Source organism: Onychomys torridus, chromosome 8 (assembly GCF_903995425.1).
Source record: "Onychomys torridus chromosome 8, mOncTor1.1, whole genome shotgun sequence".
NCBI classification, from domain to species: Eukaryota; Metazoa; Chordata; class Mammalia; order Rodentia; family Cricetidae; genus Onychomys; species Onychomys torridus.
The window spans coordinates 46454024-46474955 of record NC_050450.1 but is presented as its reverse complement, the minus strand read 5'-3'; the positions used below and the strand labels follow the sequence as shown (position 1 = coordinate 46474955).

At 44.8% G+C, this 20932-nt stretch overlaps 1 protein-coding gene across 1 annotated transcript; it reads right to left on the bottom strand.

Moving 5' to 3' along the window:
• Positions 1–12237: 12237 nt before the first annotated feature.
• LOC118588509 (ly6/PLAUR domain-containing protein 8-like) lies at positions 12238–20606 on the bottom strand. The gene is made up of 6 exons (XM_036194859.1): positions 20552–20606; positions 20106–20222; positions 17694–17855; positions 17042–17047; positions 15924–16069; positions 12238–12450 (listed from the first exon to the last, which is right to left on the bottom strand). Exons 1-6 carry the CDS (start codon positions 20604–20606, stop codon positions 12238–12240), a joined length of 699 nt encoding a protein of 232 aa, XP_036050752.1.
• Positions 20607–20932: the final 326 nt, after the last annotated feature.

Sequence of the window (20932 nt, the reverse complement as noted above, 5' to 3'; positions counted from 1 at the left end):
TACATAAAGACTTCCAGGCCAGTCAGAGCTACATAATAAAACCCTATCTCAGAGAGACAGAGAGACAGGACAGACAGACAGACAGACAGACAGACAGACACACACACACACACACACACACACACACAGAGAGAGAGAGAGAGAGAGAGAGAGAGAGAGAGAGAGCACAAACTTTAACTTCCATAAAAGAAGAATTAATTATTTCTACAGGTGTTTCCTGGACTTTCAATCTCAACATATATTCTTTGAGCAACAGCTAGAACTTGACGGAATTCATCCCACTATTTACACAGTTAGCGGGCCCTGGACAGGAGATGTCCCACAGTCAACTCAAGTTCTGATTTTAGCTAAATCCACAGAGAAGAAGAGCGATTGGTACAAAATCAGCCTCCACTCTCCATCTCCACAAATGCTGGTGCACTTTCTTTTTACAGAAGTATCCATGAGCTGTCTTCTACTTAATGCCCCCACCCTCATGTCAGGAAACAAGCAAGAGCTCTCTAGCTCTTCCTCAATTACAGGTTCTGACCCAACGGTGGTATCCCCAGTCCTGAACTTTCAAACCTTCTGACCCTCCCTGATCTGTTTACAGGGCATATTCACCAGCCCATGGACTGATGTGAGTGAACTAACAGAAGAGAGAGACTGAGTTCAACTTGTTGTTAGCAACAAAAAGAGCCCCCAAATTAACATATATAAGACAGAACCACTGTGCCCCAGAACGTAACTTTATTTAAAGGCACAATCTTCCTAGAAATAGGTGAAGACAAGGTCATTCCTGTGGGTCCTTATCCAACAAGAGGTCAGGACATATACCAACTTCAGGCCATATAAAGAGGAAGATGCTCACTACAGTCCAAGAACAGAGCCTCAGAGAAAGCAGACCTACTGACCCTGGATGTCACACTTCCAGCCTCCAGGATCATGGGAACAGGCTGTGTGTTGTGTGTCATCCCGCTGTGGTGTGTTGTTGTGACAGTGCTTTCAAGCTCGTGCTTGGGTAGACTAGAAGATGAAGAGAATAGCCTTAAAGAAACACTGGCTTTCTTAAAGAGAATTCTGGATACACTACAATGTGGGATCGATAGCCACAGGCTAGCTCAAGAGGTCTTGATAAACTCCTATATCATGAACTGAGTCCTCAAACAAGACTGTCTTTGAGAAGCTGAAAGTTAGGGCCTCGTCAGAGAAACTGGACTTTTTCAAGTCTGAAAGTCAACGTTCTCATCCCGACAGCAAATGTGAGTCTGTAAGTCTGTGTCCCAAGATCTCACCATCCAAGCAGCAGAACTCTGAGTGCAAAGTTCATCAAGAGCTCTCACAACTGCTCTGCCTCCTCACAGCAACCACTGTGAGCCCTGTAACCAGTGAAGGTGTTTTGAACCATAAAATCTCATATGTTCTCGAGAAACACACCCAAGATTTAAGAAACTGGGCTGGGAGAAGCAGGTTGCCTAGCTGAAAAAAGAAAAAAAAGACAGACAGGGCTCTGCATTAGCAGCCTCAGCCCTCGGGACTGCACACACCCCAGTGTGATTTTAAGGCTGTCTAGTGGAGACACTGACTTGGCAGAATCCAGCAAGGAAACTTTAAACTCTATCCACACAAAGAAACTACATTGAGATGCCATCACAACCCAGTCAGAACGCTGGCCATCAAGAAAATAGTATCTAATGATGGCCAGTATATGGACCAAAAGGAATCCTTCTAGAGTGCTGAGGGGAATATAAACTAGTCTAGCCACTATGGACACCAGAGTAGATATTCCTCAAAAAACTAAAACTAGATATATCATATGGCCTGGCTATGGAACTCCTTTGGGACACAGAAGTATCTACACATCAATGTTCATTGCAGTACTGTTCACAGCGGCTAAGTCATAGAACCAACCTGTATTTCCCAAAACAGAAGAAAGGATAAAGAAAATGTGGCTAGAATTTTTTTTTCAATCAGCAAGAAGAATGAAGTTATATTACCTGCAGGAAAAATGCATTTTCTGGAGATGATCACAGCAGTCTCAGAATGACAAATGTCACATATTTTCTTCATTGTGGGCCACAGATTTTATAGATATTTATGTGTGTATCTATATATGTACAGTTGACATGGAGCAGAAAAGAAAGTAGGTAGAAGGACAAAGAACCAATGAGAAGGGAGTAGTGTGGTATGGAGGGAATGCTAAAAGTACATTATACACCTGCATGGAAATGACCTATGTAACCCTATAAAATAAAATAAAACAGACCCAATTATTCAAATATGTTATTAGGATACGACACTCACATGGGCATCATGACATGCATCTTTAATCCAAGGCAAGAGACTAAAGCAGGAGGATTGCCACAAGTATAAGGCCTGTCCACGCTGCATACCAAGTACCAGGGCTGACAGGATTATATAACAAAGCCCAGTGTCAAAATAAAACTCCCTCCAAAACTGTGACAATCGAACCTGAAAAAGCCCAATCTCTTTGGCTGGGCCTCAGCTGTCACTCTGGAAGAGACTCGCAAAGCTTCAACCAAGGCAGACAAGGCCAAGAATTGGCATTTATGGTGCAGAACTGGACTCATCAGGAAGCTGTGAGCTAGCCTACGGCTCTTTCGTTGACGTCATACTTTTCCAGAACTCCTCCTAAGAACTCTGGCTTCTGTTTGCAGTTGGTCTATTCTAGACTCCTGGTCTATCAAACTATGAGTTTGCAAGGATTGCCACAACCACATTCTATAGAGGAATAGTGAAAAGACGTATAGTCTCACAACCCTGGAAGCTGGAACTCTGAGATCTCAGGGAAGCATCACCTCAACACTGGTTGATCTGGTTAAAGAGGAGATGCTGGAGATTCTAAGTCCAGATGCTGCTTGAATCAATTGGCTTGATTGGCTGGGCCGATTGGTTGGTTAGTTTGTTGATTGGTATTTAATGCTGTTGATTGAGCACTGGTTAATGGACTGTGAACTCCCAGACGAATGAGATGGTGCCTATGGTCCAGGTCATGGGGTGATGGACAGATAGATGTGGGCAGAATGTTAGATGCTGACTGCTAGGTTAAATGTAGGATAAGGAGGCTGTGGACCAGGTTGGAAAGGTAGACAAACTCACTGCAACGGATGGGGTTAAACTGAGGTGCCAGCCAACCCCATCATTCTCTAAAGTTGTGCAGAATAAGGATCCAAGTTCCCCACAGTCCCTTAAACAGGTGGAAGGAGAGTATCTATGTGCAAACATATAAGAGTATTTCAGCCCATCCTGAGCATTTAGGTCTAAAGCTACTGTAGTAACCTTGAACTTGTGAATTTGGCTGCTGAAATAAACTCCAGGCTGTGGCTCTGAACTGTATGTATTCAATGGATGGACCACCATTCAAGACGTCTGAAGACCTGGAAACATGAATTTCTGATGTCTGTGGTTGCACCTGAAGTCATTTTCTAGGAGCTAAGAGTTGATTTTTGACCCCATTACTTTTTCCCATTCAGGTCCTGCCTCCATTTCTCTCTTTCTTTCTTGGCCATGAGAGACATGATTGGAATTACACATGCAACTGGAGATGGCTCATCAGACTATGTAGAGCAAAAGCTCCTGCCAGCTGAGATACAGAATCTTTTCCAGGCACATGCCAGATATTCTCCTAAGGAGCTAAAGGACAGTCAGCACACTGTCACCTATCACATGTTCCTGATTACAATAACCTCAGGTGCTTTAGGGCACTTCCTTGTTTAACCTGTAGGAACTGAAGATTAAGTTTGTGGCTTCTGAGATGATTTGCATATTGCCTCACTGAACCTGTTTTTATGGTGGGCACTTAGCTTTGGTGGGACCAGTGTCATCGTTTGCTATGTGTACTACAGCAATTTTGTGGGCACCTAGTAGAAACCTCTGACTGAGTTGGCAGGTCTCTGCCTGGGAAGAACAGACAAAGCCCCACTGTTTAAATTGCTGCTGCAGGTACCATCAGGCACAAGTAACTTCCTGAATCTGTGAAGGGGCCGGGGAGGGAGAAGGTATTATGTCATAAGGAAATAGGTCCAAAGTCAGATGACACTGTCCACTAGACTAAGAGACATTTATGTTTTCTTGTAGTTCTGATTAATGTCAGTGTTCAAAAAGTCCCAGAGACAAGGGCATCTGGAAGAACAAAAGACCTAGTTAGTGTGAGATACGACAGTGGTCACTTGTGTTACCTGTCCCCTTTCCCCACTTAAGGTTTTGCCATCTGGAAGGACAAGTCAGGAGAACACATTGGCCCTCTGGGAGGAGACAGGCTACAGCTGGAGGGTCTGGGTTCTAACAATGAATTTATTTATTTTTATTTATAAAAATTAAATAAGGCTGACAAGATGTTTGTGGGATAAAAGTGTGTGTCACACAAGCCTGACAACTTGAGTTCAATCCCCAGAACCCATTTGAAAAATGAAAATTGCCAGATATGGTGATTTGCATCTATAATCCCATCACTCTGAAAAGAAAGATGGGAGACAGAGATAGGAGAGTCACCCAGAACCTCATGGGCCAGCTAATGGAGGACTCAGCCATAGCATCAAAAACAAGAGAGACCCTGATTCAACGTGATGGAACTTTCAAAAGTTACCCCCTGACTTTGTCTTGGTCAGTGTTCTATTGCTGTGAAGAGACACCATGACCAAGGCAACTCTTATAAAAGAAAACATTTAACTGGGACTGGCTTATAGTTTCAGAGAGTTAGTTCATGGTCATTACAGCAGGAAACATTACGGCATCAGGCAGATGTGATGCTGGAGAAGTAGCTTAGAGTTCTACATCTGGATCCGCTGTCAGTAGAAAGAAAGAGACACAGGGCCTGACTTGGGCTTTTGAAACCTCAAAGCCCACCCCAAGCAACACACTTCTCCAACAAGGCCACACTTCCTAATCCTTCTCAAGTAGTGCCACTAACTAAGCATTCAAATACAGGAGCCTACAGGCGCCATTCTTATTCAAACCACCACAGAATCCGATACAAGCATCATGGCATACATACACTCACATGAACATGCATACAAAAATAATTTTTTGTTTTGATTTTAAGAATTAGATCTTAAATGGATAGTGCAGGACAAATAACATCTTCAATATATACAGACAGATTTTGTAATCACAAATTCTGAGAAGACTGCTTCTTACATAAATACATATGTTTAGAGGCATTTCAGAAATTATTGGAAATTCTGCCCTACTCCAAACCAAAGTTCATTTGATATTCTTTTTTTCCCTATGAAACAGAAGCCACCAACTCAGTGATTTTTTTTTTTTTAATTTGAGCATTATAATACAGTATAGCCAACAACTGACTAGCTTAGTTACAGGCTTATGAATGATGCTAGAAAATAAAGTCTCATTTCTGTAAGTAAATAATTATGTTTCTGAAAGAGTAGGGAAGTTGATGTGTATAAAGGAAACATTGCAATTCATAGCATCCAGTAGTCTCAAATCTGAGCTGATGTGTTTCAGGCAGAGTGTGTGAGAGTCATAGCATGACAGTAGGAGCAGAGCACATATGTACTCAGAGTCAATGTGTTTGTGTGTTCGTTTGTTGTTCGTTTTTACAACCCTCACATTCAGTTACACAGCTCCATTGGGGTCATGACTAATGGCTTAAGAAGGTATGGTTTAGACCAATTTCCAGTCTCCCAGCAGGAATTCACATCATACCATAAAAGCCAGTTTTAGTTGACAAAAATGTCATGATTAATAGGCTGTGCACTCTAAATAGATGCTCACTTCGGTGAAAAAAATAACCACAAAGTCTGTGTTGTACAGACTGGAGCTGTTCCCAACCTATACCTGAGATTGTTCATGTGCCTGAAAACACAGCACAGGCATGACGGCTTTAGATTAAACTGTTCCAGATTATAAAGCTAGAATATGTCTATTGAGGGGGGAAATCATTAGAAAGCATAAGTTACATCATCCACAAACAGTATGATTGGCATATCCATATGTTAAAACCACACTGGCCCACCAAGGGGTGGGAATGAAGAAGGAGCCCACCAGCCTGCAACTGTTGCCCCTGCCCATCCTTGTTGCCCATCACCACAGCTCATTGGTTAGGCCAGTTCTCAGCATCTGTCCCAAGATCCTCCAAGAAGCAGGTAGGCTTTCCCTGAGAGCTGGAGAGCTTATGAGCCTGTAGGGAACTATTTAATCAGATAATTACCCCTGACACTTTACTAAGACTTAAAATCTCTTGTCTAGCTATTTTCAAATTATTTGAAATCTACTTCATATAGTTTCATGTCCTGGTTCCTAACTTTGTTCCCTGAGCATCACTGCACACTGAGGGTATCCCACACCACCATTCTCCTATGAGCACAGAGTAATTCCATTACTAACCAAGGTCATCTTCTTCTGGGAGAACATGCAGATATATCTGTCAATTTACATTTGGGCTAAAGCTGCCATTTTAGGAAGTAAACTTTCTCCTACATTACTATATAAATAAATTCCAACTCGACCAAGTCAGTCCTAGGTCTGAAAATGTCAGAGTCCAGGTCGGTCTGTTGGATCTCATATTGATGTCTCACTCAGTGTGATCGGCAGAAGGGTCTTATGCCCAAGAAAGGTTAAAAAATAAAAGGTATAGTTGTGGGGGTGTGTTTTGAAAAACACTTAATCCAGAAAGAAGGTATTAGGGAAGAGAGACAAGGAAAGAGGAAGGAGGAAGGGAGAAAGGGAGGGATGGAGGGAGGGAGGAAGAGGAGGAAAGGAGGAAGGAGTACTCATCTTCAGCATCTCCAACAGACCAAGAATGGATTTTACACTCCCCACCCACTTACTTTGCTTTTTGAAGCAGAGAGTTAATTAAGAAAAGTTTTATAAGACACACAGTGACCCATAATAGATGTGGGTGCCTAAGGAAGTCATACTGACTCACCTTAATAGTAGTTATACACATATGACATCATGACTTCTTAAGTACACTGTTCATAGGACTTAGACTATTAAAATGTGTTGGTAGACTTATTCTTAGCTACAGAACATTTTGTAGTAAATGAGCTCATAGGGTTTATGAAGTGCATTCTATGGGTTTATAGACTGGTGATATAACATAAGTCAACAACAGCATTGTTACTGCACATAGGTCACAAGGAAGTGAAGGTACATGTTTTCATGGTAAGTGTGGTCTGTATTTTATATGTGAGAGCCTCTTCCAACATCCCCTTAGTTTTCCCTGTCTTTCTATACTGCCTCAGTTTCTCCTTCTGAAACATGGATTCCTTAATCTTAAGGTTGATGATGGCTGAAACTCCCTTGTTCTGAGGCTTTTAAAAAAATGATTTATGTGTATGTGTGTGTATGTATGCATGTGTGTGTGTATATGTATGTATGTATGCAAGTATGTATGTGTATGTATGTGTATATGTGCATGTGTGTTTGTGTGTGTATATGTGTTTGGGTGTGTGTTTGTATGTTTATTTGTGTGTATGTATATATATGCATTTGTGTGTGTGTGTGTTTGTATGTTTGTTTCTGTCTCCTCCGGCATACTGCATAGTCCCTTAGAGTTTTCTCTCTCTCTCTCTCTCTCTCTCTCTCTCTCTCTCTCTCTCTCTCTCTCTCTCTCACTACATGCATAACATTTATTGAGTATTTTAAAAGTCACAGGGGATGATGGGATGAAAAGATCTTGCCCTTTTTAATCTCAGAGAAGAACTGGTCAGGGAAGCTGCCCAACCAGGACCATCCGTACAGAGTTTAAGTAACTTAGAAATGAACTAATATTGCGTGGTGTTTGTAACTAAGATATATTTGTTATATCAGCGACATTTACTCTATTGTTTAAAATATAGTAGTAATTTCACAAAATACGGGTAGGTAGCACCTTCACCAACTGGCCAAGGATAACATCACCAGCAACAAAACTCATTGGCATCAAATGCCTCCTTAAAGCCACAGCATTGCCAAATGCGTAACTTCTATAAGAAAATCCAGAGACAAGCTCAAACTGAGAGACAGTCTAGAAAACAGTTGGACAATAACATTCTTAATGTGATGGCTGTTCTTGGTTGTCAACTTGACTGTATCTGGAATGAACTATAATCCAGAAATGGAGGACACACTTGTGATCTGGACCTTGAGGCAAGAAGACAACATGCCTTTAATCCAGATCTTGAGGTTGGAAGGCACACATTTAATCCGGGCCACACCTTCTGCTGAAGGACAATGAAAAAAGGAAAGGGGTGTGTTCATCCTTTGCCTGCTTGCCCTCACCTTGTCAGCACATCCATTTCCTTCACTGTCATTGGAGTCTACTTCTTAGGATTCCAGAATATGTGGACAACCAGCTGAGACACCCAACCTTTTGGGACTGAGCAACTCTAGATTCATGGACTTTCTGTTCACAACTAGCCATTGTTGAACTGCCGCCTCTAAGTCATTCCATTAAATATATATATATATATATATATATATATATATATATATATGAGAGAGAGAGGGAGAGAAAGAGAGAGAGAGAGATTCATTACATAGGTTCTGTGACTCTAGAGGACCCTGACTAATACATTTAATTATTAAGGTCTTGAAAGATCCCAGAACTATCATAGATTGGAAGAAACTGAGGAAATAGGAGGATTGATTGTGAAGAACTAGAAAGCAGACCAGAGAGGGGATACTAGAGAAACTTCATAAAATACAAATGAAGTGTATTAGCCAATGCTACTGTTTCAATGTTCATTTCCTGCCTTCACTGGCTGTATTGAGGTGATATGGACCTAGGTATGATGGTTAACTTTAATTGTCAACTTGACACAACAGAGATTCACTTGGAAAGAGGGTGTCAGTAACGGATCATCTATATTGGATTGGCCTTGGAGTGTCTCTAAGACAGATTGTCTTGAGTCAATTGATGGGGGAGGACCCATCCCACCCTAGGAAAGAAGTCCTGAACTCAGAGTGATATAGCATGAATCTTAAAAGTTCTTATTAATAAAATCAAACCCGGAGCCAGGTATTGGGGTGAATGCTGGAAGGTCTGAGAAGTAGAACAAGCCACAGCTACCTCACCTTGCCAATTCCTCAGCTGATCCTGTTTCCTCAGACTGGAAGCCTCTGAATCCTCTTCCAGAATGAATCTCAGCTGAACTGCCTCTTGAAAGCCTGAAAGCTTAACCAGCCCTAGTTCCTGGTTTTCACGCCTTATATACCTTTCTGCTTTCTGCCCTCACTTTCTGGGATTAAAGGCGAGTATCACCATTCCTGGCTGTTTCCAATGTGGCCTTGAACTCAGAGACCCAGACGGATTTCTGCCTCTGGAATGCTAGGATTAAATAAATGCATGAGTGCCACCATTTTCTAGCCTCTGTATCCAGTGGCTGTTCTGTTCTCTGAACCCAGATAAGTTTATTAGGGTGCACAATATTTTGGGGAACAAAATACCACCACAGTGGAGAAATTCAGCTGAGTACAAGCAAGCAAGAAAGTGAGATGTATGTCTACATTTCTCCCTGTTCTTGATTATGGACATGGTATGAGCAGCTGCCTCAAGCTCCTGCCCTGCAATGATGGACTGTAACTTAGAATTGGATATAAAACTAATTTTTTATGCCCTGAGTTGTTTTTTGTCAGAATATTTTATCACAGAAATAGAAATTAAGCTAGAACAAAAATTGATACTACGGAAGAGGCATTGTTGTTGTGATAGACCTGGCCATGTGGCATTTTACTCTTTGGGCTACATGATAGGGAGGACATGAGAGCATTTGGGCTAGAAAAGCCACTGGATGCTGGAAATGGAGGAGGGAGACATTCCAGTGGGAGCTTGGGAGACAGAAAATCTGTAAGAAATGTAGATTACTGGACCCAGCTTTTGGGGTTTTAGAGACTATGAAAGACTTTATCCATGGGGTCATTGTGTGGCATTTTGGATAAGAATCTGTGTGTGCTGATTGGGCTGGGGCAGAAGAAGCAGCTGTGATGGTCAGAGAGATCAACACCACTGAAATGAAGTTCTAAGCTTCCAAGAGACAAAAGGAAAGTACTTCCCTGGAGCGGCACATAGATCCTGATACAGCTGTGGTCCAAGATGGGCAGACTGCATCTCCAGCTGACAGCAAAGCTTGTAGATATAAGCGTTACCCACGTGGTACTGGGTTTGAAAGCATAAAACATGCAAGATTTAGGGGGTCATGGAGAGGAGCTGAGGGCTGACATTGTGTGACAGAATCAGTCCCTGTGTGGAGCTGTGAAGGCGATCTCAGTTGCCATGGAGACCCCAGGGTACTGGAGATGCTAAGAGCATGTAAAGCTGCAGGTATAAAGTGGAGCAAAGAAGCTATAACTCCCATTACAGAGAATCCAGTGCCTTCCCCTGGCTTCGGGAGGCACTGAGGGCATTCTTATGGTGCACAGGCATGCTTGCAGGCAAAACATCAACACACATAAAAATAAAAATTGGAAAAAATGAAAGATTATGGTCTAAAAGTGTTGTGTTGTATGACAAGTTGACAAGAGGTGGGGTAAGAGGATTGGCCTCCACTATAACTTGACTTAGAACCACCTGGAAAGAGAGTCTCAATCAGGGCTTGTCTATATTAGGTTGGCCTGCAGGCATGTCTTGTGGTAGGGGAGATTGTCTTAATTAAGTAACTGATATAGGAAAACCCATTCCACTTTGGGTGGTGCCATTCCCTGGGCAGGGGGTCCTGAACTGTATAGGAAGAAATCAAGGTGAACAAGTGATGCTCTGTGCGTATGTTTCTCTCCGCTCTCAACTGTGGATGCCGTGTGACCAGCCGTATCACACCCCTGCTGCTGTGACTTCTCCTGGGTGATGAACTGCAACCTGGAACAGCGAGCTGAAATAAGCCCTTTGTCTCCTAAGCTGTGTTTTTTGTGAGATTCTGTTATCACAGCAGCAGACATGAAACTGGAGCAGTGGGTGAAGGCATTCTCAAGCATTCTGGGTTCTGTAACTTTTCAGTAAACCTGAAATTAAAAATTAAGAGCTAAGGGGGCCTGGAGAGATGGCTCAGCACTTAAGAGTACTTGCTGCTCTTGCAGAGGACCTGGATTCACTTCCCAGCAGCCACATCAGGCTGTAACATCACCAATAACTCCAGCTTCAGAGGATCTGGCACCTTCTTCTAGCCTCTGTGAGCACTGTACTCATGTGAACACATACATACATACATACACACACACACACACACACACACACACACACACACACACACCATGTGCACAGAAACAGTAAAAACAAATGCTTTTTAGAGAGCTAAGGTAAGTCGGAATGGACACGGTGATGCAGCGCACGGCCTCATGGTGGCTTGCTCTGTGGCAAGATCCTCACTGTCAGCAGGCCTCAATAAAGACCCTTGCTGGCTTACACCTTTCGGTTTCTTTATTACAGAAAACCCCATTTATCCAAAACTAGCCCAATGTCCACCTTACTATTTAACCTGAACCCTGAAAGCTTGGGTCTGAGAGGCTGTCTTGCCCCCTTGGTTATCTGATGTGGAATGCATGACCAGGTTCAACTCTCTGAGTGAAGGGACCAGGGCTCGGCAGCCACACTCCATCCTGCACAGTGCTCCAGGAGACCTCCTCATCCCAGGCTCTGAGCCCCCTCTGTCCTCTCTCTTCCTGGAGACTTGATCATGCAGCCAGTGGGAGCAGTCTGGTCCTCGGCAGTCCTCCTGCACGTGCCTTTCTTGGGCCTTCATAGTGACAGGCCTCTGGGATGACAATTTTTTTCTTCGTTTGCTGTGGGCCTTGGGACAACTGTTGAATAACTAGATATCAAGATGTCGCAGCAGATTGAAAAGCTGCTGAACTTCTGTGTTGGTACTAAGAACAGCCCAGGGCATGCCAGGGCTCAGCTGGGGCACCCCCTGCATGTGACTGTACAAGCAGCAGCAAGTAGAACACTGGAGTACAGGGATGCTAGTAGAAGGTGCCAGCAAGGCCATAGGTTCAGCTTCTCAGAAGAGAGAGGACATCTTTGAGTCCTGAGGCAAATAAGCTTCTACCTCAAAAGCAAAGACCCACCTACCTCCACCCGAGATGAGAAGGGGTGGGCAGTGACTTGAACCACACCCAGCCCCAAACACATCAGGACAGGCTGTCTAGAAGTCAAACATCACTTTAATAAAGGACATAATGTGGCTGCTAGCATTGCCTCGAGTCCTGTGACTTCCAACCCACTGAGCAATAAAACTGGAAGGTATGTGAACATAAAGGGTGTTAACGCCCGTAGGACACTGGGGGGGGCAGAGCCCAGGGACCTCAGAACAGCAGCTTCAGAAGAAGGAGGCTGCCGAAGACAGAGGAGGTGAAGGAAGCTTTGACGCCTGTGCTGGCCGGAGGGGTGTTGGTGGTGACTGGGATTACAGTCGCATTTTCACATTTAACGCTCTGGAAAACGAATTCTCCAATTGTCCTGTTCTCAAGAGCCAGGGTTTCACAAGTAGACTCACTGATATCGGAACAGCCTTTCACCTTCACCGTGTTCCGTTCAGTGCCTGGAGATGCACATGAGACAGTCAGAACTCTAGTCAACCCTACTGCCCAAGCCCCAGCCCACACAGAGCTATTTATCTGCAAGCAGTTGAGCAGCATGCAACAGCCCCTCTGCCTCTGAAAGCCACCTTAAGGAAGAAGTCCAGAATTAAGAATGCCAGACAGTAGTAGCAGTACAAGAACTGTGGAGGTCAGAGGCCAGACCTCTCCTCACCCAACCCCAAAAGCAAATGAGGCTGTGAAAGTTGGCTTGCAAACCCAGGCCTAAAGAAAGGATGGGAGCTGTATCTTGGATGCCCCATCTCTTGTGTTCCTGTGGAGCTCTCAAATGAAAAAGGCAAAAACAAACCGGGTGTGATGGTGCACCCCTGCAAGCCCAGTGCTTAGGAGACTGTAGCAGGAAGATCTGAGTTCACGGCTACCCTCAGCTACATGGCAAGACTCAATCAAGAAAAACACAGAGAGGAGGGAATGGGAAAAGAAGGAATGGGGAGAGAAAGGGGAGGAAAAAAAGAAGAAAAAGGCAAGTATGGTTAACAGGCTCAGGGGCAGTTCTTTCTTTCAACTCTCCATTCAGAAAGGAATAAATCAGTGGGCACCCTGGGCTCCACCCACCCCCCACCCCCTGCCCCATTTTCTTTCACATCTCACTCCTCTGGATCTGACTTCTTCCTGCCTGAGTTTTCCTTGAGAGAAAAAAAAAGAAAGAAAAGAAAAGCCAACAGAAAGTGTACAGGCAATGCTCAGCCTCTCTGTCTTGACTCAAAGCTCTGTCTATTTAAACAGTTTCTGATTCCCGTTGTAGAAAAAAGGTCCACAGCACTTTCAAAGATGTAGTTGTAATAGCAGCTACTTCTGAGTGGTTGTGCCCCTACCGGTCTGTCAGCTGCAACTCGAGCATCCCTGGGAAGCAGGGAGCTCCCAGAAGACTGAAGGGACTCAAGGGTGTGAAGGGACTTGGTGCTGTCAGAGCATAATGCGTGAAGGAGACCTCCAGACCCCAGGAAGGAAAGTTTGCTCTTGCTTCATCCCAGGTATCAGCGCTGAGAGTTGAACTAGCCTGAGTCAGGAAATGCTTGTACACCTCAGTGGGGTTTTAAAAGTGACGTTGGACAAAGCAAGCAAGAAAGGGTCCATGTGTGGCCTTGACTGGCTTTCAGTGTCAAGGAGATGACACCACCAGGAGACACGGGGATGAGATGAGCACAGAAGGTCTTTTGCTGCCTTTAAGCACAATTTTAGAATTAAAAACCAGGCCAGTGTGGGCACCTCAACCATTTCAAACGTGGTACAATGCATGTTTTGCATACTTTGTACATCCTCCATTAGGTGATGGAGTAGGAAGAGAGAGAGAGAGAAACACAGAGAGACTCAGAAAGGGAGAGGGAGAAAGAGTTTCCAGAATAAGAAAACGTGTAGAGGAGGTGTAAAAGACCAGTGCTTGCCAGAGTCTTGTGGGGAAGAAGAAAAGCCTGAGCAGGTGGGACCCAGAAGGCTTTCAGGGCAGAAGGCCTTCCTCTATGTGATACGGTCATGCTGGAATGGACTGTATCAGGAGTGAACCCTGAGGTAAACTGCAGGCTTGGGTGACCACGAGTGCGTGCCTAGGCTTACCACTGTGGTGAGCACTTTGACAGTGATGACAATTACACTTGACCCAGGCAGCAGGGGAATGTGGGAAATACCTGTGTCTCTAACTCAGCTTTCCTGTAGATCTAAAATAGCTCTTTCAAAATATTTTTAAAGGCTTTAAAAGAAGCCGGGCGGTGGTGGTGCATACCCAATTCAACCCCAGCACTTGGGAGGCAGAGGCAGGCGGATCTCTGTGAGTTCGAGGCCAGCCTGAGCTACAGAGTTCCAGGATAGGCACCAAAACTACACAGAGAAACCCTGTCTCAAAAAGAAAAAAAAAAAAAAGATAAAGTGCTTGGATCTACTGGAAACTCCAGGATCATAGGTAAGCTTTGAAGTTGATGTTAGGCAAAAAAAAAAAAAAAAAAAAAAAAAGAAATGAAATTTGTATTTGGATGCAGGCCTTAAACCCTTTTAGTCTGAGCTGTGTATTAGCTGAGACAGGCTGGTTATTCGTTTTTGGTTTGTACCTCTTTTTTTCCTACTTAGAAGTCACTAGACCACATTCCCAAGGTTCCCTTAGCCAGGATGGACACTACATATTCACTTCCAGACCTGACTGCTGAGACGGCCCTGGCCTTGCACCACTGCCCTCTTCCCCCACCGCAACCCCCCCCCCCCCACCTCCCACCACAGTGGACCAGCAGAGGTCTACTCTGTCCTGGGAAAATAAGAACAGAGTTACAGGCAGCAGAGGCCCCAGGGCTGTCCCATCAGCAAGGAGCAAACATGTGCTGCATGCTGCTATCAGGCAGGGTAGATACTCTGACAAAATGATGGCCACTGTCACTTTTGTAGGAGAAAATAAATAACCAGATGGCCCTAGCTGCCCCAAGCCAACACCTCTCAAGACGTAGAAGAAACGTGTGTGTGTGTGTGTGTGTGTGTGTGTGTGTGTGTGTGTGTGTGTGTGTATAGGTATAAAAACAAGTAAGTTGGGGGTGGGGATTTAGCTCAGTGGTAGAGTGCTTGCCTAGCAAGCGCAAGGCCCTGGGTTGTGATCCTCAGCTCTGGCCAAAAAAAAAAAAAAAAAAAAAAAAAGTAAGTCACACCTATCCACACTTACAGAGCTGTGGCGGCATTTCTTGAGCTCCTGGCCTGGCTCCAGAGAGCAGCAACTAACCCTAATCCTTCCTTTGTTTAATCACACCTTTTGTTTCTCTTATCGCCCTATGTGAATCTTGTCTGAGAGTCAAGGATCAGAGAGTTCCTCAAGGATCAAAGGCCTATGCAAAACTTGGTCCAGGAAACCCGGAAAACCGAGGTACCTGATAATTCAAGTAATTTGCACCCGGCAGTTGGTCTCTGGGAGCTCCTTTTGGGTTGCTTTGAAGGTATGAAAATTAACTATCTAAACTGTAAAAAAGAGTAAATAAATATGCCCTAGGCAAAGGGTTAGTGCTTCAGTCCTTTGAGGCTGGACCCCCTGCAGCCATGAAAGGCTAGATTCATTCTTAAAATGCCTCTGTGTCTGCATTCCAGGGACCCGCGTGAACCCACACACTCATGTAGCCACCACACATCTACACAGAGCAATGGCAGCCTAGGGCTGAAGCAAGTGCAGGAGGGTCATGCAGTCAGATAAGTGAGCCTGGGGTGTGACCACAGGAGGGTAGGAGAAAAGCAACCAGAAGCAGCCCTGGACTAAGAGCAAAAGTAGAAGGTAGCAACCAGCAGAAGACTCCCTGACAGTCTCTAGCTGAAAGGCATCCTGAGCTAATCCCCCTCTCTGCTTCCACCCTCCCCAGCCCTTCTGTCCTTCTTAGCTCAGCACTTGGATCAAGAGCCAATGTGTTTCAGCTCCAGCCCTGTTAAGGAACTGAAGTCCCAGACTTACCATTTACAAACTCAGCAATGATGTGGACACATCGTTCTCCTTGGAAACACTGCCGGGTTTTCTCCTGGCAGTCTGTTGTGTTGTAGCTATAGCAAGCAGAGCACTGGGTGTTGGTGAGACCCTGTGTTCCTGGGTAAAGGAAAGCCATTGCTTAGAATCATGTTATCATACAGCTCTGGGGAAGGGGGGACAGGCAAGCAGAGAAGTTGCTGGAGAGTCTGTGATCAAGGAACCTCAGATCTAGCCTTAAAGATGCGTGCTTTGTCCAAGGGTTTCCCATGTACAACCCCTGAGGCCACCCTTATGGGGCAGCCAGTCTGCAAGAATGGTCGTCCACAGTGCCCTGGGGTAGACAGGAGCAAGAAAGGAAAGAATCCACGCTGTAACCAATGCCCCCCCAGCCAGCTGTTTGAAGTATTAGCCAACAGGGATCTGATTGACATTACATTTCTTTGACCATCTCTCAAACTGTGGCCAGGAATTCCTGGGTCCCTGAGGCCCTGCAGGGACTCCAAGAGGCTAAAACCATTTTATATGACATCAAGGTGTTATCTGCTCCTTTTTCTCCTATTGCCTTGTGTGCTTGCAGCAGAATTTTCTAAGAGCCCCACATAATGAGTGAGACTGAAACAGACTAACTACACAAGCAAACATGAGATCCCAGCTTCCTGCTAAGCCAGAAGTTAAAACACTCTATCAAAATAAATATTTGAGGATGGGGTGCTAGAGAGATGGCTCAGCGATTAAGGGCACATGCTCGATTCCCAGGTTCAGTTCCCAGCCACCATGTGTCACAATCCTCTATATCTCCAGCTCCAGAGGATCTGATGCCCCTTCTGGCCTCTGTGGGCATTGCACATGCATGGTACACATACACGCAAGCACACACACACACACACAATAAAAATAAATAAATCTTTAATATGTATCCATATATGTACATATATACATATATATGAAACAATGCCATTCATTTCATTAAATGTTTTTTGGAAGTTATATCTATGTAAAACTCTATTAGTATTAATATGCATAACTTTTTATTTGTTTTTGGTTTCTCACTATGTAGCCCAGGCTGGCCTCGAACTAATAGAGATCCACCTGTCTCTTCCTCTACCTCGAAGTTCTGGGATTTAAAGGCATGTGCCACCATGCCCGGCTAAATATTTTTGCTTTTGAGTAAATGAATAAAAATTTGTGAATTTGCTTAGCTTTAATTTCCAACCTTGCAAATGTTAGCATGTAGAGATCATATAAACAAAAGATTTGGGGGGGGGGGTCTTCACTTGTTTTGAGATTTAGAATGTTGCCAGGTGTGGTGGCACACACCTATAATCCCAGCACTCAGAAAGAAGAGGCAGGAGGACTGAGTGAAGGTCATCCTTGGCTCCATAGCAAGTTTGAGGTGAGCCTAGACCACTGGAAACGTTGTCTAAAAGAAACTCTTAGTTGAGGCCCTGAGATCACAAAGTTTAAGAATGACTAGTGAGCATTCGCTTCACTGGCCACACAAACGAACCGTGAGATCCCTATTTTCACTGAAGAAGAGGAAAGTATGATACTGGGCTGGCTGAGCATCTCACATGTTTCTTGTGGGACTGCTATAAGTCAGATGCTAACGTCATCCAGCTGTGTGCTGAAGTGCATGGACTTGAGACACTCACCCCCACCCCCAGCCAAGCAAAGCAGACAGAAAATCACAGGTGGAGCATGGAGGTGTGACACAGGACAGGCTGTTGGGCCCAGTACAAACCATGGTTGGTGTCATTGCATGCCTCTCCTTGGCAGCACTGGCTCGAAAAATGTAATGTTTGGTTATCAAACACATGCACCGTGAAGGCCACTTGGGTATTGCTGTTCTTGGCACAATTATTTGCGGAGCAGGAACTGTTCTGGTACAGATAGTGGGACCCTCCTACACCAAGGCAAACACAGACTGTTAGTGCCTGGAGAGGCTCCGAGGTGAGGAAACAGTGCTTCATACAGGGGCAGTTGACTTGAACCTCTGCTCAGCACAGCTTGGGAGAGACCGGTGTGGAGGCGCAATTACTCAAGGTCAGACAATCTGAGCTTGCTTTACCCAGCAGCGTAGCATAAGGGAATGATTTGACCATGGGCATGGTTACCAGGTGTGTAGAAGGGTCTGCACTTGGCTGTATCTAGCAAGGGGGAGGTCTTTTGCCTTGCCCTTGGCATTGTTATAAAAAGTCTTTTTGAATAAAGTTCTGGGCTGTTGGGTATTGACTAAGGTCCTTCCGAAGCTATCCTGCCTCTCTGTCTTTCTTTTCATCAACTAGGCCTATCATTCTACCTAATATTTCTTATCCCTCTCTCCTCAAGAGTACCCTGGGAAAAGTGGAGGAAGGTCCCCCACAAACTGGAGAAGGTTTCTTAAAATGAGAAGAACCCAGCGGGACATAGTAGTACACACCTTTAATTCCAGTACTTGGAACGTAGAGGCAGGCATGTCTCTGTGAGTTCAAGGCCAGCCTGGTCTACAAAGTGAGTTCCAGGACAGCCAGGCATACATAGTGATAACTTGTCTTGGTGGGGGTAGGTGGGGGGTGGGGAGTGTCAGGGTGGGGGGTGTCAGGGGAGAACAAAAAGAAAACCCTTCTCCATCAGAGAACTCTTCCCTTCATCAGATTAGCGGAGAGAAGGGTTAAGCTCTGCCATTAGCTAACCTACACCTTATGAGCCTCATGTGGTCACGTGCAGCCAGGAGAGATGTAAATGAGACCCAGCACAAAGTTGTAAACTTACTTAACATATTATTAAAAGTTTTCATAATTTTTCTGTTAACTACATCTCTTGGTTCTTGAACATGAACTTTGTGGGTGACAATGTTGTTTCATAATGTCAAAATGCTGGGTACAAATGCCAGGCAGGAGGGACACCAGAAAATGGTGATTTAATCTAACCCATATACAGCTCTCCCAGACCACTAATTTATCTTGGCATCTCAAAATATAATAAAGCAGACACAGTGGGATTTGGTATATGATACAACATCACAGTACTAGCTGGGGCTCCTTCCTAGAAATTGCATGAGAATCTAGTCAGGGGTTGGGGATTTAGCTCAGTGGTAGAGCGCTTGCCTAGCAAGCACAAGGCCCTGGGTTCGGTCTTCAGCTCTGGAAGAAAAAAAAAAAAAAAAAAAAAAAAAACTCCATAAGAGAATCTAGTCAGAACCACCCAATATGGAGATATCCACATATGTGGCTGTTACATTAAATGTGGATTGGTCAAAATAAATTAAGGGACTGGGAGTGTGGCTCTGTGGTAGAGTGCTTGTCTGGCACATACAGAGCCCTGGATGCAATTGCCAGCACCACAAAAAAAAAAAAAAAAAAAAAAGTTAAATAAAGTTAGCTGGCCTTGTTGGCATATAATCGTAAGCCCAGCATTGAAGAGGCAGAGATCAACACTGGCTTTTTCAATGGCTCTCCAACTTGTTTTTTGATAAAGGGTCTTGAGCTGGTCTGGACCTCACAAGTTTTAGACTGGCAAGTTCCAGGAATCATCTTGTCTTGGCTGCCACGGTGCTGAGATTACAGGCATGCATGCCATGCCTGGCCTTTTTACGTAGATGCTGAGGGACAAGCTCAGGTCCTCATCTTGGTGTGGCAAGCATTTTAATGATTGACCCATCTCCTGAGGCCCTTGTTGACCAAGGTCACAGTTTAGATGTCAGCTTGTTGTCCTTCCTGCTTTTATGCACGGAAGAACTCTAAGTGCCCCAGAGGTTCCTATCAGTCAGAATGCCTGGGGAGGAGTTCACCAAGGAAAAGATATTTGATCTAGAAGAGAAAGGAGCCAGGAGGATGAGAGATGAGATGGCCGAAAAACACATGTCCCAGGCAAAATGCCTGCCTCCTATTTAGCTCTGAGTTGCTCTTGCTGTTTACATCTACAAAAAAATGGATCTACAGTGAGGTTTTAATCAGTGAGGTTGATTCCCAAGTCACCACAGGGCTTATCCTCTTGTTTGAGTCTGTTCCTGTACAGCCATGCAGCTCCTGCTCACCTCAGTCACAGGGGAGTCGTCTTCATCACCCACTAGCCTCACTGCACAGCCCGGCCCCAGCTCAGGTGTCCTTCTTGTGTCCACCCTCTTTAGCTTCCCCCTCCCACAAGTCCCAGAGATGGAGGCAGCCCCGCTCACCTAGAGTGGAATTGACCAAGGACTCCACACAACTTAAGAACCCCTCTCCTTTACACTCAGTGGCTTCGTCACTGCAGCTCTCAGTTGGTGAGTAACACTGTCTACATTTCAGGGAGTCTAAGAGGACAAAGGATTCATGGAAGTCAACAACCAGTAGACATTCACAGAGCACCACACCCACCCCAGGAAGAAAGAACAGAGGGGATGCCCAATGCTCTCTAAAGATCCCCAAACTGAAGCTGTGAGATGGAGCTATGCCCTTTAGTGTCTCCCCATTATTCTCCATTCCCCAAGAGGAAGAGCCAACCCTGGCCGGCAGCAGAGTGGTCTCTCTGAAGGGTCTCACGAAACACACCAGGCCAGGTAGTAGGTACCAAAATACCAAGAACAAGGACATTCTGACGGGGTGGAAAAGAAGACTTTATCCAGAAGGGGGCTTCTCTCACCTATAACTGAGATGGCAAATACCACAAAGACGCCAGCAATGAGGATGCCTTTCATGATGCTGGGCCTGGCTTCTCCCAAGGATGGGGCCACAGAGCCTCAAACCTGGAAAGACACAAAGAGGGCAGCCCGAAATCTTGGAGGGATGCCTACCATCAAAAGTGTTTTTAAAACATTGAAACATGCTTACTCCTGGGTGTGTCCTTGTTTCTGGGGGAGAAAAATCAGTCCTGCAATGGGTGGACAGAACTGTGACTCTTATCTGTCCCATCCTGATTCAAGGTTAAATTCAGCTGCAAATAGGCAGATAGACCAATTTCCAGGTCTGCTGGGCCCAGGTATGTGTCTGTCAGATTTCTGTCACTATGATAAAACACCTGAGA

Coding starts and splice junctions, on each gene's coding strand:
- LOC118588509 (XM_036194859.1), bottom strand. CDS start 20,606: ATGAAAGGCATCCTCATTGCTGGCGTCTTTGTGGTATTTGCCATCTCA. Junction 20,223..20,551: donor ATTTGCCATCTCAGTTATAG/GTGAGAGAAGCC, acceptor TTGTCCTCTTAG/ACTCCCTGAAATGTAGACAG. Junction 17,856..20,105: donor CTTGGTCAATTCCACTCTAG/GTGAGCGGGGCT, acceptor GCCTTGGTGTAG/GAGGGTCCCACTATCTGTAC.